The sequence below is a fragment of the Sphaerodactylus townsendi genome, linkage group LG06, assembly GCF_021028975.2.
Source record: "Sphaerodactylus townsendi isolate TG3544 linkage group LG06, MPM_Stown_v2.3, whole genome shotgun sequence".
NCBI classification, from domain to species: domain Eukaryota; kingdom Metazoa; phylum Chordata; class Lepidosauria; order Squamata; family Sphaerodactylidae; genus Sphaerodactylus; species Sphaerodactylus townsendi.
The window spans coordinates 23,044,228-23,060,393 of record NC_059430.1 but is presented as its reverse complement, the minus strand read 5'-3'; the positions used below and the strand labels follow the sequence as shown (position 1 = coordinate 23,060,393).

The window sequence follows — 16,166 nt, the reverse complement described above, 5'->3', positions numbered from 1 at the left end:
CATGAATAAGAAGGAAAACACCAAGATGTAAAAGAACCTCATGCTAACACACGTGAAAAACTACTCCCACAACTCCCTGGAAGAAATTCCGTGGCGGAAGTTACGGTCCTAACTCTTTGACGTAACGACAACATAGAGGTAGAAACAAGATGCTCAACATAAACTCCCGGTAGCGATGGAGCGCCACCCTTGGAAGTAAAGTCGTTGTGGGACGGCGTCCTTGTAGTAAGTCTATGGCGAAGTCCCTCCATACTCCGCACTGGAAACTAACAATGGGAATTTTTTAGCACCGAAGTTTTTCCATAACACCTCCCTCCTTATTTCTAGAACCAACGTTGACAAAGGGGCAGTCGCAATGGCAGCTGACCGGATGGACGGGAAACTCTCAAGAGACTATCCCGTTAGCACACGCCCTCCCCTCCACGGCCCTTTTCCTCGTCGCGACGATGACGACACTGTGACGCTATTGGGTACGCTCTGGCCGACCCTTCTCCCCCAACATGGCGGCCTTTGCCCTGATTGGGAAGAGCCGTGCGCGCGTGTCGTTCCACACGCGCCGTTCACGCGGCCCAATGGAACGGATCCCGCTTCCCTCTCGCGGCGCTCGCTCTCCCCTGCTTTGACCTCCTCTCCTGCCTAGTCTCGCGAGACTCAGGTAGATCAATAAATAAAAGACACGGAGCCCGAGGGGTGGCGAGGCAGGACCCTCCTGTCTCTTTTTGCGCGCGGGCACTTTCGGGCGCGCGCGCGTGTGCTACGGGGTGGGCAGCTGGCTGGTTGGCGCTGAGGTGCGTGGCTTTTGCGCGCCCTCTGGGCAGGTGCTGGTGGTGGTGACCTGGTGTGTGTAGTGATAATAGTGACAATAGTTATTAGTCGTAAGGGACGCAGGTGGGGGCTGAAATACTGGGAATACTGGATTTGTGTGTGTTGGGATTATTTATGCGCTGTTGTGTACCTGTGTGTTTTTTCCCTGTGAAATTGTAATTTCTGCCTCACTATGCAAAGAACAGACAACCTCAAGCAGGCAGTCATGGGAACTATTCTGCAGAACTATTATCCTTCATTAACACCAGAGTCCAAGAAGAGTTATTTATGGGATTATTTATGCACTGTTGTGTACCTGTGTGTTTCCCCCCTTCTTTTTACCATTTCCCCCTCAGATTGTCTGGTTTTTCCCTGCCTGTAGTAGAACGAGTTCTCCTGTTCACTTGTGGGTGGGTGTAATTCCCCCACCCCACCCCCTTTTTAACCTCAGTTCCCCCCAGGAATGGTTCTGGGGCTGCTTTTTCATTGCCCCTTCCCATTGACTGGATGAGGAGAAACTTTTTTTTGAGGGGGGGCTCTGATGAAAGACAAAGAGGGCCCCCACCCCTGCCAACAACTAGCAAAATCTCAAGCTTTAGGTGGGGGTTGGTCTCATCGTGGTCTCTGCTCAATCATGAATTAAATTATCCCAAAGCTGAAGGAGTGAAAAGAGCCCATCTGGAAAGTGTTGGCTTGTTGTGGGTTTTGGTGGTGTGACAATGCTGACTGCTACGTGCGGGAGGGTCGAATAGGCTGAAGGATGGGCCACGCCTCTTCCTGGTGAATAAATAGGGGTCAACCCACTGTGGAGAATGGTGTGTCCTGTCAGTCTGTAATTCTCTTGTGTTTGCTGAACGTTTCTGCCGGTGGCGTGTATGTGTGTGTGTGCCTGCTGCGTTGTTGAACTGCTTTCATTTTTTGCAACAGGATTCATTTGTCAGTTGGTAAGAACAACATTCTTTCATGGGCGTGATAACAGGAGGCAGCATCGAGGTGGGGTGCCTTTTGTCTAAAAAACCTTTCTTCCAACGTCAGCTTTTGCGACAGGATTCACTCCTCAGTTAGTAAGAATAGCATTCTTTTCGTGGGTGGGATAACAGGGAGATGTGTGTGTGTTTGTGTGGTGCTTTTCTCTAAGCCTGTCCTTGCAGGCAAAGGCCTGCCTAACTCTTTTTGGACTCTGGTGTTAATGAAGGATAATAGTTCTGCAGAATAGCTCCCACGACTGCCTGCTGGAGATTGTCTGTTCTTTGCACATTGAGCCAGAAATTACAATTTCACAGCTGTCAGTGCTTGCTGTGAGTTTAGTTGCCTGAAGAGTTGTATGTTGGCTGACTGAGATGTTTGCTTTGATGTGCTATGAAATCATACATATAAGAATGTCTAATCCTAGCAGCATTATTGACCAACATTCTGTGCTGGTATCTTTGGTTTCTCCCATCTTGATACAGTTCTGCTGTTTATTTGTGTATATTATTTATAATTTGCCTTTCTCACATGAGATTCAAGGTAGGTTGCATAGTAGAAGTCAGATAGAGTCAATAGCACAGGGCATCCAGTAGAGTTTGGGTTGCAAAAACCTCAAAACAAGCAGGTACCTCTTTGCTGAAATGTGGCATTTATTTATTTATTTATTTATTTATTTATTTATTTATTTATTTATTTATTTAATATACTGCCCTATCCCTGAAGGGTAGAGAATTATTGTGGTCTCTTAGATGCTTGCTACGCCATTTTACATAAGGAAACCCAGATTCTGCTCTAATATTGTACCTGGAATTGAACAGGAGAAAATTGTTTGGATGGCTGTTAATCATATCTGTGAAAAGATGGATTTAAACTGGTCTGGGTGCTGAAGCCATAGGAGAAATTCAGTTGAGTCCATTGAAGGCTTCACGTTTATAGAAGATTGTGATGAGCATGTTAATATTAAAGTGCAGCTCAGATAAAGGACAGCCATTAACCTTTTTCATCCCTCCCCTGTTGTTTCAGTCCTTTAAGAATAGTGTCTTTGTTGAACAACAGTAGATTCAGTTCTGCAATATTCAAGAATAATTGAATATAAATATATTGTCTTTTCTATTGTAGTAATACTTGATAGCATTTTTGCACTTCCACTATTCAGTAATGATCCATAGGGAAAGAAATATTTTCCAAGCTCTGAGAGGTAGATAAGCTAGTCTTTGATGCCATTTTAATTCTAAAAACAAAAGCTTTGTATTATCTTTTGTTAAGATTAGCCAATATAATTCAATATAATATATAAAACTTCCAAGATCTTCAACATTTCCCACCAAGAAGAAAAAGGTTTTCCCATGTGATGATCTTACATGCCTGTTGGTTGATATCTTAGGGTAGAATTCTGAGGTGACTTCAGTGGGTGCAGGATTTGTCTGGTATTTTCTTCATTTGTACACTCTCCATGGTGACACAAAGTGACTTATGCTGTCTTCCCATTTTATCCTTGCAACAACCCTGTGAAGTAAGTTAGCACCGAGAGAGTGTAACCAGCCCAAGATCGCCCAGCAAAGTGATGAACTTGAATCTGGGCCCTCCAGATCCCAGTCTGACACTCTAACTACTATACAACACTGCTTTCATGTTATAACCGTTTTGTTTTGGGAAGAGGGAGCCAAATATGGAACCCTTCCAACTGAAAAATATGAGAACAACACTTAGTCAAATTTTTGTGCGACGCCAAACCAATCACTTGGGGCTCTTAAAAAGTTAGGAACTATAATACATGTTGTATAAACTTGGCCATGCTGGCAGGGGCTGATGGGAATTGTAGTCCATAACATCTGGAGTGCCAAAGGTTCGCCACCACGGCCCTAGGGTTTTTTAACCCTTGTAAAGTCTAGACCTCTGTTCAGAAATGTCAAGATGTGTTGATAGCAGGACAAGTTTCCAGCCCCTCCCCCTTGAAAGTAGGCTGTTGCCAAATCCTACTACCCCATCTGCTAGTTTGTTCATACTCTGTTCTTACCTTGGCTGCGTATCAGGCCAAGCAGTCATCAGTTTCAGACGTAGAGAACTGGATATTACTATTGGATATTTCTAGAAATTGTCTATTCCTCCTTGATGTCCATCTCACAATGTGTAATTACTAATTGGGGTAAAGATGTTGCTACAAACATGGCATTCTGTGGCAAAAGGCAATGAGCTGGTTAGAGGGTTGTCATAAGTCGCCCCTGCTCAATTACATCTAGATTACCCTCCTATGGAGGAGTCCAGCCGCTCCCTAGGGGAGGGTTTTAAGGAAAAGGGTTTACCGGGCGCCTTCTATTATGGTATTACCGCTGTTTTTAATGAAATTTAGTATATTTTAACGATGGAGCTACTATGGGTTGCTGTTGTTTTAATTGTATAGTTTTGCTCCTGAACTTGTTTTGTATTAGTTTTGTTGTACACTGCCCGGAGCCCCTCAGGGATAGGGCGGTATAAAAATCTAAATAAATAATAAATAAATAAATAAAATAAAGTTATTACAGCAGAGTCATCAACTTAGAAGCATTTCTGGAAAATTTGAATTCTAATACTGTGATACCTTTAATCAGTGATATTCACTCAGTGGCTCAGGAGCCACCTGTAGCTCTTCTGAGCACTGTACCCCAATGTCCAACCTGCCCCATATGTCAGGAACACGGGCAAGACTCTTGATGGTGGGACTTGAGGTTTGAGATGGTTCCCACCTTGAAACAGCTGCTGCCAAAAGCAGTTCATAAGCTGCAGGCCTTCCTGAGGTACAGGCTTCATGCCGGGAATGGAAGTAAGTGTTTCTGTTTAGGTTGACAGTAATCAGGAATGTGCCTTTCTGTGAGCCAAGTACCACCGACTGCTCTAAATTACATGATCTTATTTTTGCATGTTTAAATTTTGATCTCATGAACAAAAACATCAGAGCGCATCATGTTGATTTTATGGTTCAGTAGCAAAAAAATGGTTGAGCCGTTTGATTAGGAAATGACTACATTTAAATGTTAAAACCAAATCTTCACATAAAAGAAATTTTAATTGAAATAATACTTGTAAAAATATATGGACAATATAGCATTCATTTTCCTTAATTTGTTTAAATACAAAGGGGGAAAAGTTAGAGGCGCTGCAAACTCTGGACACACCAGTTTTTACATACCTAAAGAACTATTATTTACTGCATTTGTACTTCACCTTATTTCCCCAAAGCAGCTTTTACATCCTTCCCCTCTTCATTTTGTCATCCCAACAGCCCTAATAAGTTGGTTAGGCTAAGAGTAAGTGACTGACCCAAAGCTACTTGGTGAACTTCCTTGGAAGAGTGGAGATTCAAACCTATCTTTGAAATCCAAAACCCTAACTGCTACACCACACTGTCCTCCAGTGCTACCATTTTAATGAGCTGTAGCTCTGTTTGTCTTATCTGTTTCAACAGAACTTAATTTATTTCCGTGGTGACTGGGGCAGCTCAGTTTCGCAGTCATTCCCCATAGCATCTCTTGCTTTACTTTTATATCAGATTGGTAAATTACAGTATCTCTTTTCCCCATGTGCAATAATATATATAAATAAACATTCATTGTGCACTGGGCGTACAGGTTAAATTAAAATTAATCAGATGAATTCATAACTTTATACTTGGATTGTTGTGTGGGTGGTTTTATACCCGCCTCCATGTTTACAGATAATGAGATGCAGTTCTCACATGCACTTCTTAGGGATAACTATCTGAGATACATTAATTATCATTTATATTAGTAATGACAGCCTGGATAGTCCAGACTAGCCTAAGCTTGTCAGAGCCTGGAAGATAAACAATTGGACAAGGTTAGTACTTGGATGGGAGGCCACCAAGGAAGACCTGAAGTGCTGTGTAAAGGAAGGCAGTGGCAAAACTGCTCATCTCTTGGCCGGAAAGCCCCATAAGGAGTTGTCATGACTGTGACTTGTTATTAGCAGTGGCAGCCATTTGTATATGTTTTATGAAAAAATGAATCTTTTAAGAATTGAAGGCTCATTCCGCACATGCAGAATAATGAACTTTCAAACTGCTTTCAGTGCTCTTTGAAGCTGTGTGGAATAGCAAAATCCACTTGCAAACAGTTGCGAAAGTGGTTTGAAAACGCATTATTTTGCGTGTGCGGAAGGGGCTGAAAATTGTGAGCAGAAAAGTAAAGCACTGGAAATGTTTCCCAAAAAAAGTTTCTATTCCATCTTCATGAATGGAGGAGCTATGGTTTTATCCCAAAACTCAGTCTGTTCTTTTGAAGAAGTGCTACTTGTGAATATAAAATTTGAAAAATAGCGAAGTAGAAAATCTACATTTCTAATAAATCATCTCTGTAATTCTCAGGCGTGATGTTGAGTGTCGGTTTCACCGAATGCAACTGGTACGGAAACAAAATCATTCAGTCTTTATTACAGTCATAGACCATAATAGACTGCAAATACATAACGGTAAAGAATACCATCTCCCAGTTTTTGTGTATTTGACATTTTTCTCCTATTCCTTTCCACAGAGGTTGGTTAACTGGCTGTTAATAGTGTGAAGTGCTTATCTTGCATCTCAGGGTTGGATCCAACCAGATTTTCTGTTGGGGAAAATGGATCTGTGGGTCCCCATTGACCACCCAAAAAAAGTTATACTGGGGATCATGGGACCTGCGTCTACAAAAGCCATGTTGTACAAGCTATACTGAGGATAGAATCATAGAGTTGGAAGAGACCACAAGGGCCATCAAGTCCAACCCCCTGCAGTGCAGGAACACACAGTCAAAGCACTCCCGACATATGTTCATCCAGCCTCTGTTTGAAAACCTCCTAAGAAGGAGACTCCCCAACTGGCCGAACTGGTTGCAGAAAGAGGCAGGATCCAATCTTTTGTGTTCTGTAGTATTTGGAGGATTGATTACATTGTATTGTTAATTGAGCTCTGCAAAATAAGATCCTGCAAATCTGCCTGCCTATAAATACCAATTTAAATTATTTGTGGCCTGGGGAAAAATAAACTCTTTTTCATGAAATTTTCATCCAGTTTGTCCAAAACCAGTTTTTACTCAAAATGGATGACTAACTATTCACAAAGCTGTACATAATTCCTTAGTCATATTTACAAAGCTGTACATAATTCCTCAACTCTGTAAGGCTGTTAATTTAATACTCTGATTTCAGGTAAGCTCTGATCTGCATAGCCCAGCCTAGCCCAGTCTCATCAGATTTTAGAAGCTAAGCAGAATCAGCCCGGGTTCCTACTTGGATGGGAGACCATCAAGGAAGTGCAGGACCCATAGGCAGAAGTAGGCAATGGCAAACCATCTCTTGTCTTGAAAACCCTGAAGGGTTATCGTCAATCAGCTGTGACTTAATGGCAAAAAGAAAAGGTCAGGTCTAGGAACTGGCATTTGTGGTTACTTGGGATCTGAATACGGTTCTTCCAGGTTTAAGTCTAGTGCTCTCCCACTTGGCCACTTTGGTGACTTAAATGTCATTTTTTAATACTTGGCCTTTGAAACTTAAGCAGTTAGGGCCGTTGTGTTCTGCCTTTATGAGATCATTCTTTTCCCCATAACCAGTATTGTAGGAACAGTGCTATATACTTCAGAGGCATTCTGGCGCAAAAGATGTTTGCTAATGTATTTTAAATTGTGAGGGCAATGATGCTAGTGGTTTTCAAGTTTTCTCACTAGTGTTCATAACTGTAAGAAATTCTGCAGCAGGGGAATTTATCATGGGAAATAGCTGATAGAGGCTTCCAGGCATAATAAATATTAAAAGAAGCCAGGCTTCCCAGAGAGTTGTCTAATAGAAACAGTTATTTGTTCTTGCTTACAATAATGAATGAATGTTAAAGGTTGGATATTAACTGACCAAAAGATACATTACTCAACTTTTTTTTATCTATAGAGAAGCTGACTTTGTCATAGATTTTACTGCAAAAGATAGCACAGGTCTAGTGGTATCTGAACCATTGTTTTCAGGGAATGTGTAATTGGTTGAGGAACAATAGAAGGGACACAAGATAAAACTTCAGTACTCATTAACATGTGAAAAAGAAACATTCCTGGGATAATAATTTCCAAGAAATCATACAAAGTAACTCCATCGCTTCTGAAATATGGCTGAAATAGCACCAAAAGGATTCCTGGTAGGTTTCAGAAAATTGGTCCTAGTCTAATAAGTGACTGTAAAATAAAACCTGGCAAGTGTTACATAGGTAAAGCTAGCATTACTATTGCTTCGGAGAGTAAGTCATACTGAGAAACGTCTGCAGAAAGAAATTGTTCGAATATAATCATGAAAATACAGGTGCGGACTGGAGAGCGCCTCTCCGGGGTTGGACATTTATTTGCATCGACATTCTCCAGAACTACTAATATCGGCTTTTGGGTTGTAGTAGTTTGGATAGGGACATGTTGGTCTTGTGCACACTTCTCAGGGAAGGGAGGAAAGTGAGATGTTCTCCCTTTCCCCCATTTCTGCTATTTAATGTTGTCTAAGCTTGGTAGTCTCAGAAACACCATGTGGCTTCTTAAGCAACCTCTTCCATTGGTGGAAACTGAATTTTAACAATGAAGAAAATAGAGGGCCTAGTGATTATTTATGTTCCCCATCTCTCAGTCCTTTAGCATACCCAGAATGAGGGTACTTTGGCCTCATTAGCTGAATAAAACTTGCTGTCCTGGCAGTTTTTGAACAATAGACAGCATTCAGAAGCTAGGGTGATCCATTTTAAAACCAATTGATGGAATCAGCAAAGCTGAGCGCTGAAGCCTTTCCTGTACTCCACCGCTTTGGGTTCCAGGTAGTGATGGGGTATGCATATTTCAATGGATCCCCATGGAAATATAAAGCTCCCTAGGAAGAGAACAAACTGAATGTGTCAAGGGCTAATCGCTTTCTTTTTAAAGAAGACAGCTTTTCACTGCTGAATGTACTGTACTTTGAAAAACTGTCAGATTGCTAAGTAACATAGAACAAATGATGGCATGTTCAGAGCTGTATCTGAAAGACCTGCCCACTCCCTTTTAAAATATATATCTCCCCGCTATATTACTACCTTATTATTATACTGAAATAAATTACAGTATTTGATAACAATCTCAGTCACAAGAGGAATTCAGTGGGGTAATCTCTTGGGATTGATAATATTTAACAGAAAGCTGGTCAATTACCTGGGAGTAACATTTTGATGATTCTTCCATGAAATTTTTTTTCCTATCCCTGAAATGTTTCTGTATGTTGACATATGACTCGGTTGTCCTTTAATAAATGTGTGCTGTCTTAATTGCACTTGTACGAATGCTTGAATTTGCTTTTAAAACTTACATTTTAATCTTTCAATGTTCAGGTCTTGCACAGAGGGAAAACAGCGTGGTCTGTCATCCTGTGGAGCATTTGAAGCCATCCAGATGGCATCTTCTACTGCTGTGCCTGTAGGTTTTCACTATGAGACAAAGTATGTTGTCCTCAGCTATTTGGGTCTCTTGTCCCAGGAAAAGCCTCAGGAACAGCATTTACTGCCAACCCAAGGTAGCTTTTATTATACTTATGGGGAAAAAAGTAACCATAAAAGTGTTATATACTTCAAAAAATTTAAATGTTGTAAAACAAAATAATGAATAGTTGGACACAGACTCTTCAGATAAAAGGAGAATGGCAACTTTTTTGTAGAGTGTATGTGTGTGGGGGGCATAAAATGTAGTCCGTACGACACAATATATGAATATTAGGCCTGTTCTCAGTCCTCAGTCATGTTTGCTTTATACTTTTCCAAAAGGTGTGTATGGGTAATATCTAACTTATTAAGTGGGAGATGGAATTAACATGGATTGAAGTCAGACTGTCGCAGAATCTCATTCTTAAATAATAGAATATATTCTTCAGTATGTTTATAGGTACCAACGAGCATTAGGAAATTGCTTCCGATACATTTTCAGCTTTGTTACGGCTATTAACTTTTCTAAGATACAACTATACAGCTACAATTGCTTGTAACTAATGTGAATCCTTTGCATTTTCCTAGTAGTTTAACACAATCCAGCATTTTTCTAGAGATGTTATAATTTTACTATTCTGTCCCCATACCTGCTTAATTTTCAGGATTTTTAATATTTTATTTTGTGTGGTTTTGTAAAGCTTTTAAGCCTATGATGGTTATAACAACTTTAAGCCTGCTTAGTCATACAAAAAGTAGGATGTAGATGGAAGCATTTTACTCTATTTCTTTTAGCTGAATCCCCATGTTTGTTACCTGTGTGTAGGTGGGAAATGGGTCTAATTTTTAAGACTGAAAGAACTTATTCATTTGAGAGTCAATGAACGTGGACAGAAGTAGCACAGATTGCATCCTAAAAGTTATCTTACTGTAAGCGGTGACGAAGGTCATTCATGCAATGACGACAGACGAATCAAAGGAAACTAGTAAAGAACACTCCTGGATATATCAGGAGCAGTAGAGAATACGAAGTTGGGTGCACTAGTAATCAAAACTATGAGCAATGCACAAACAGTGGCTAGCAGTCAGTAGGACTGAATAGCTTAACTCTTTATTAAATTAATAGTGTGAACAAAGTTTATGTATCGGGAGCAAAGCAGAATCCAGGAGTACTGTCTGTGACCCTGATGTTTCAGAGGGAATGTTGTGTCATCTACAACAGGCAAACTCTTATATCCCTATTTTTACCTGGGATTCCAGTCAATGTCTTGTCAGTTTTTGATCCAGTTTGTTTCAGATTCCCTGATTCAATTAGGGAGCATGATGTTGTGACTGTGAATTAGACTAATTTGACCATTCTAATCAGCTTGATAACCATGGTTAATGAAAAGATAGTTTAAAGGAATGGGCTTGCAAGTCCTCCCCTCTCTTCTGATTGGATCCCTGGGAGATTGGAAGAACCCTGTGGCTTCTCCCTTTCCCCTGGGGTGCCATATACAAATCAAATAACCACCAGCTGCCACCAAGGACTCTTAGGAATATGTCCTGCCAGAAGGAGTCATACATCTAGCACTTTATTCCTGCAGTGCTATTTAGAGGCCCCACCTAGTTGCAATGCCTCCATCTCTGTTGTTACAGGCAGGCCAGGTGGTAGTCTATTGCAAATTTGCAGTTTAGAGCTACTGTACTCCAAGAATGGAGAGCTTCTCTGCTTCTCCTCCCTGTTTCCGTGTTTTACATAGCAAGACCAAATAGGTGTTTTTTTTTTCAGGTATCAGGTTTAGAGTAGTTAAAGTAAGAGAATTTATTAAATGAGTAAAAGAATATGTACATTCTGTTCGAGCAATCTGGGCTTAGCAAATGAAGAAAGAAAAGGTGAAAACATGCTGTCTTCATTCCCAACTTCATTCCCAACTTATAAATCATGTTGAATTTTCAGACAGGCAAGATTTACTGGAAGTTGCAGTAAGCCACAAGTCATCATTACCTTAGCTTTCCAGGTTGGGACTTCTCTCCATTGCCCCTGCCTCAAGGGCAAGATAGAGTCCCTTGGAGAAATCTGTCATGGATTGTGTGTATCTGAAGAACTGCCCAAGATGGAAGAGGAGACCTCTTCCCTGTGCCCATAGTTTTTTTAATGACTATTTCTCCTTCTTGGGATGTCCTTTGTATCCCAAAAGAAGAGTTTTCTTTCTGTTGCTGCAGTCTTCCCAACTTTGTCCCTCTAGTTGTGACTTACTAGCAGGCAATGAGGCAGTTCACTGTTGGCGTAATTAACAGCTTGAGTGCCCTGTGCTTGAAGTTTTATGGCTGTTATTTCTAATCTCCTTGCCTTCTGTAATCTGCCATTCTGCAGGAGACCTCCCTGTCTATGGATGGAGAGCAGTCACAATAATTGAAACATTGGGGTGAAAACTTGGGTGTATCTTCACAGGTGGCTTTCATGTTCAACACTATGTGTTTACCAAATTTTCAGTTGGAAAAGTATATTCTTGTCTTGTGCTGCTGTAGTTATACAACTTTTGAAACAGGGTGCACTATACTACAGATCAGAACAGAGAGGTCCTCCTGTAATGAGTTGGTCTATATTACAAATTAAAAGAATACAATAACTTGCATTTCTAGCTTAGAAGAAATGCTCCAAGGAAACATCACAGCTTGAGTTCCCTTGTCAATAAAGCACGGCTGAATTTGACTTCCTGCAGAGCCTGGCCGTGCTACTCTTGAACTCGCCGGAGGGTGTCACTTGAGAGCAATGTATAATTATGGTATATTTCTCCGGAAACTGACAAGCCTTTTCTGATTGTTTATGAATAGTTTTGCAAATGAAAGAAAAGTGAGTGAAATTTCGGGAAAATAGTAGCAAGAATATCCTGTTGTACGGAATCAGTTCTTGGAATTAGATGTGTGGTTTGCTATAGCCATGTACCCATAAATTGCTAATTTCTTAATCTTTGAAGTATTGCCTCTTGGAAAAACCACTGGAGTGGCTGCTTTTGATCAATTAATAGCACTGAACAGTTGCTTTAGTTGCTCTAAAGCTAATGAAATGGAGCACATTAATGGTACAAATCAGTTACAGTACTTGTTTGCTCTCTATGCTGAAATTTCTTTCCCTCATTTTCAGCATCGTTTCTTATCAAGTATGACAGCTTGTCATGTGTGATCAACATCATGCAAATCCTGTGGAAACAGGTGTTCCTCTTAATAGATACTTTCTCAGTGGGGCTGGACAAATATTATGTTAACCTTGAATAAGAGTATTGTAGTCTTTCCCAAAGAGGAATATAGTACAAATACTTGGATGGTCAAAATGAGCTCTCTACGATCCAAGGACAGTTTTCTCTTCTGAATGGTAATTTTGGCAGTTTTGTAATGGTGCTTCTGCAAAGAAGGGTAGTTGTAGCTTCCCTATTTTACCTGCCTTACAGTCTAAAAATCTAGATATTCCATTAACACCTAGGAGTTACTTTAGCCACTCTTATCCTTCAGCATTTTTTGAACATAGGGATACATGGGACACCTTGGTAGTTTACAGATGGTGCTCATGTTTTTGTTTACATGTTGTTATACATGTTTTATAGCAAGGGCTGAAGATGATAAGATGAGATGAATTAGTAGAATTTATGACATGAAGGGAATGCTGGTTCTTCCCATTGTTGCTACCTCTTTAAACTAGAACAGTGGTTCTCAACCTTCCTAATGCCGTGACCCTTTAATACAATTCCTCCTGTTGTGGTGACCCCCAACCCTAACATTTATCCATTTTACAGATGGAGAACACTGATGCAGAGAGTCTTAGGCGACCCCTGTGAAAGGGTCATTTGACCCCCAAAGGGGTCACGACCCACAGGTTGAGAACCACTGAACTAGAACCAGATCTGTCTCTGTAACCAACAGTGGAGGATTTTGGACCTCCATCTCAGTAGCAAACTGCATTGGAACATTGTTTTTTTTTCTTTTCCATCCCTATTTTTGTTCTTGCAGGAATATAATTGTTAAAACCTTGGCATAAAAAACCCCTTTCCCTCACTTTATGGGTGATTCTGCACAGGACAAGTAAAATTGGTTGAGGCCCTTTTTAAAAGCTGCTAACCTATTTTAGTGGGCAGAACCTGGGTTAAATGAAATTTGCTAATGTAGCGACCTTTTTCTTCTAATGTGGGTTGCAAATGCTTCCTGCTATCCTGTGCGAACTATGGCAAGCAGGAAGCATTCACTCCCCACCCTCTTCCCTCCACCATTATGGTGGACCCCCAGGTGGCCATCATTAGAGTATTCCAATAGGCAACTGCCATGCTGTGCAGGTGGTGCGTGGAGATTCTTGGGTGTGGGGTATTCTCAGATGGGCGGGTCGCACTGCAACACAGCATTTCTGAGAGAACCATGCTGCCTTCAGGATCCCAGCCATCCCGGCTGGCCCCCCATTTGCTGTGCGAATGGCAGCAGAGGAAGCGGAAACGGAACCTGTGTTGCCTGTGCGGAATAGGCCTCAGTCCTCAGAAAGTGGCTGAAGGCTGTTTTATGTAGGGTTGCATTTGGTTAAGTTTAGTAGCAGTCCTGAGTAGTGATTTTAAATCTTGATTTTACATTGTGCATGTATTGCATGTGTTTTATCTATGCGTGTAATCTAAGTTGAGCTCTGCAAAGAAGAAAAGTGGCTAATAAATATTTTGTACAAATCAATAAAAGATTTAATATTTTCAAACTTGGGCAAAGTGGGATGTGAGCTGTTAGGAAAATGGTTTTGGAGAAAATACTCTTGTTCCTGAGTTCCAAAAATAATGTCACTATAATTGTATGGATTTTAAGAGAGGGAATTTCAACCTAGCTTGTGTTAATCAGACAACATACATTCACCAGGGGCCTTTTGAATTGTCTGTTTATTTATATTTTGAATCTTGAAAAGCTGAGTAAGAGAATCGGTCCTTGTGGCAGAATATGTGAGGCAGGTGGCACATTAAAAGAACTAGTCTTCCATGCTGACAATAAAATCTGTTAGGCATAATCTTAAATAAAACCCACTGACCTGGATGGCCCCGGCTTGCCTGATCTTGTCAGGTCTCAAAACCTAAACAGGGTTGGTCCTGGTGAGTATTTAGATGGGAGACCACCAAGGAATACCAGGGTCATTACGCAGAGGAAGGCAATGGCAAACCACCTCTGTTAGTCTCTTGCCTTGAGGACCCTACTGCATTGATGGCAAACCTATGGCACAGGTGCCAGAGGTGGCACTCTTAGCCCTCTCTGTGGGCACGCACACACAGAGTTCATCATGTGGGGGGCGGAAAATCACCCCCCCACACACACATCTAGACTGACCTGGGCCACTGAGCACAACATCCGCGCACCGCGGTGAGCAGGGAAGGCTCGGCTAGCAGGCCTGGTGCCTGCGCTCCAGGTGGCTGCTGCCTGGTGTGTGTGTGTGTGTGTGTGTGTGTGTGTGCAGGAGGCACAGATGCTAGAGCGGCACAGAGTAGTGTGCGTGGGACTTGCTGGAGGCTAGAGCAGGCTAGCCCCTGCTCGAGTGGGTGGGGCGGAAGAAGAGGGAGCCAGCTGGTTTTTTTTCTAAACTAAAACCTCAGCATTCAGGTTAAATTGCCGGGTTGGCACTTTGCAATAAATAAGTGGGGTTTGGGTTGCAATTTGGGCACTCGGTCTCAAAAAGGTTCGCCATCACTGCCCTACTGGGTTGCCAATAGGTCAGCTGCAATTTGAAGGCGCTTTACACACATACAAGTACATGAAGTTTCCTGTTGAAGAATGCATGCTTAAAATTCTCATTGTTCTCTAAGATGCTAAGGAGAAAGACATCAGAAAATTACACTAACTTATTGTTTTAATTTGGAGTGTTGAAGAGCTTGTCAATCAGTATTGGTAGGATTAGAGGACCAGGTTCCATTTGTTCCTGTAAATGATACTGTTTTGAATAGCAAAACAAGATAAGGGTGCATTTCAGGGAAACAGTGTTAATACTGGATTAAAGCATGGATAATATCTGAATTATGTATAGTCATTGCTTAATTGTGTTTTGCTATATTTAAATACACTTTAAAGTATATTGTTGCTTATTGCTTTTCTTATGGATTTTTGCTGTATGGTGAGATGTCCATGACTCAGATACTGTTGTGGCATGAACACTTTCTGGTTTTATGTGAGAAGCGAAGCTTTTTTATTTTGCTTCATTAGAATAAGTGATTTTTGGTTAATATTTTCTATCCTTCCATCCTACACATGTCTTGTGAAAGGGCAGCCTCTTAGCTGAGCTCTTTGATTTATTTCAATGACAGATCCATCAACAGGCTCCCAGGCTTTAGATAAGGAGGTTCTGGAGAAAGTTAAAGCAGAAATTGAGGAAGAATTGAAACATCTTGATGAAGAAATTTTGGAAGGTCTGTGTCTATTGGTAGATTTTCTTAATACTGTTGTTCTGACTTATAGTTCAGGTTTTCTATCCCCAAGTCTCTATAACTTCAACAACCATATCAGTTTGATAACTATACACTTTAAGATGCAAGTGAATTGGTGAGCAATACAACTTTATTTTCATGTTACAGTATCTGATGAAACACAATGGTGTCCTTGAATAAATCACCACACATTATTTCCATTAGTGATTGACTGCTTAATTGCAAACTGCTTGTAGTCTAAACATTTCTGGTCCATCCAAAAGGCTATTTGCTCATTTTCTTGATAACTTCTCATTGTACAGTTGGGACATGATCCAGTCCAAAGAAGAGCTTTTTAGATCCTATTGATTTATATGGAGGACGAATAATTATTTACTCAATTGCCCTATTAGAATCAGTGGGACTTAAATGTATATACTTTGCTTGTGTGTTATAAATTTAGAATGATGTGACGTATTTTATGTACCTCACTGTTTTTACAGTGGTTTGATATTGGCTTTTAAATATTCTGTATTAGTTACCACCATAGTCTAATTCAGGGG

General features: G+C 40.9%; 1 protein-coding gene across 6 annotated transcripts in view; it reads left to right on the top strand.

Moving 5' to 3' along the window:
- Positions 1-449: 449 nt before the first annotated feature.
- The window catches only part of BCL2L13 (BCL2 like 13), a 41,401-nt gene continuing 25,684 nt past the window's right edge, over positions 450-16,166 (top strand). The window contains exons 1-3 of one of the 6 annotated variants that reach the window (XM_048500076.1): positions 450-470; positions 9,128-9,309; positions 15,505-15,606. In XM_048500076.1, the coding sequence (XP_048356033.1) occupies positions 9,189-9,309; positions 15,505-15,606 (223 nt within the window). In that variant the 5' untranslated portion in view covers positions 450-470; positions 9,128-9,188. The other 5 variants (XM_048500072.1, XM_048500073.1, XM_048500075.1 and 2 more) reach the window with 5 other exon arrangements.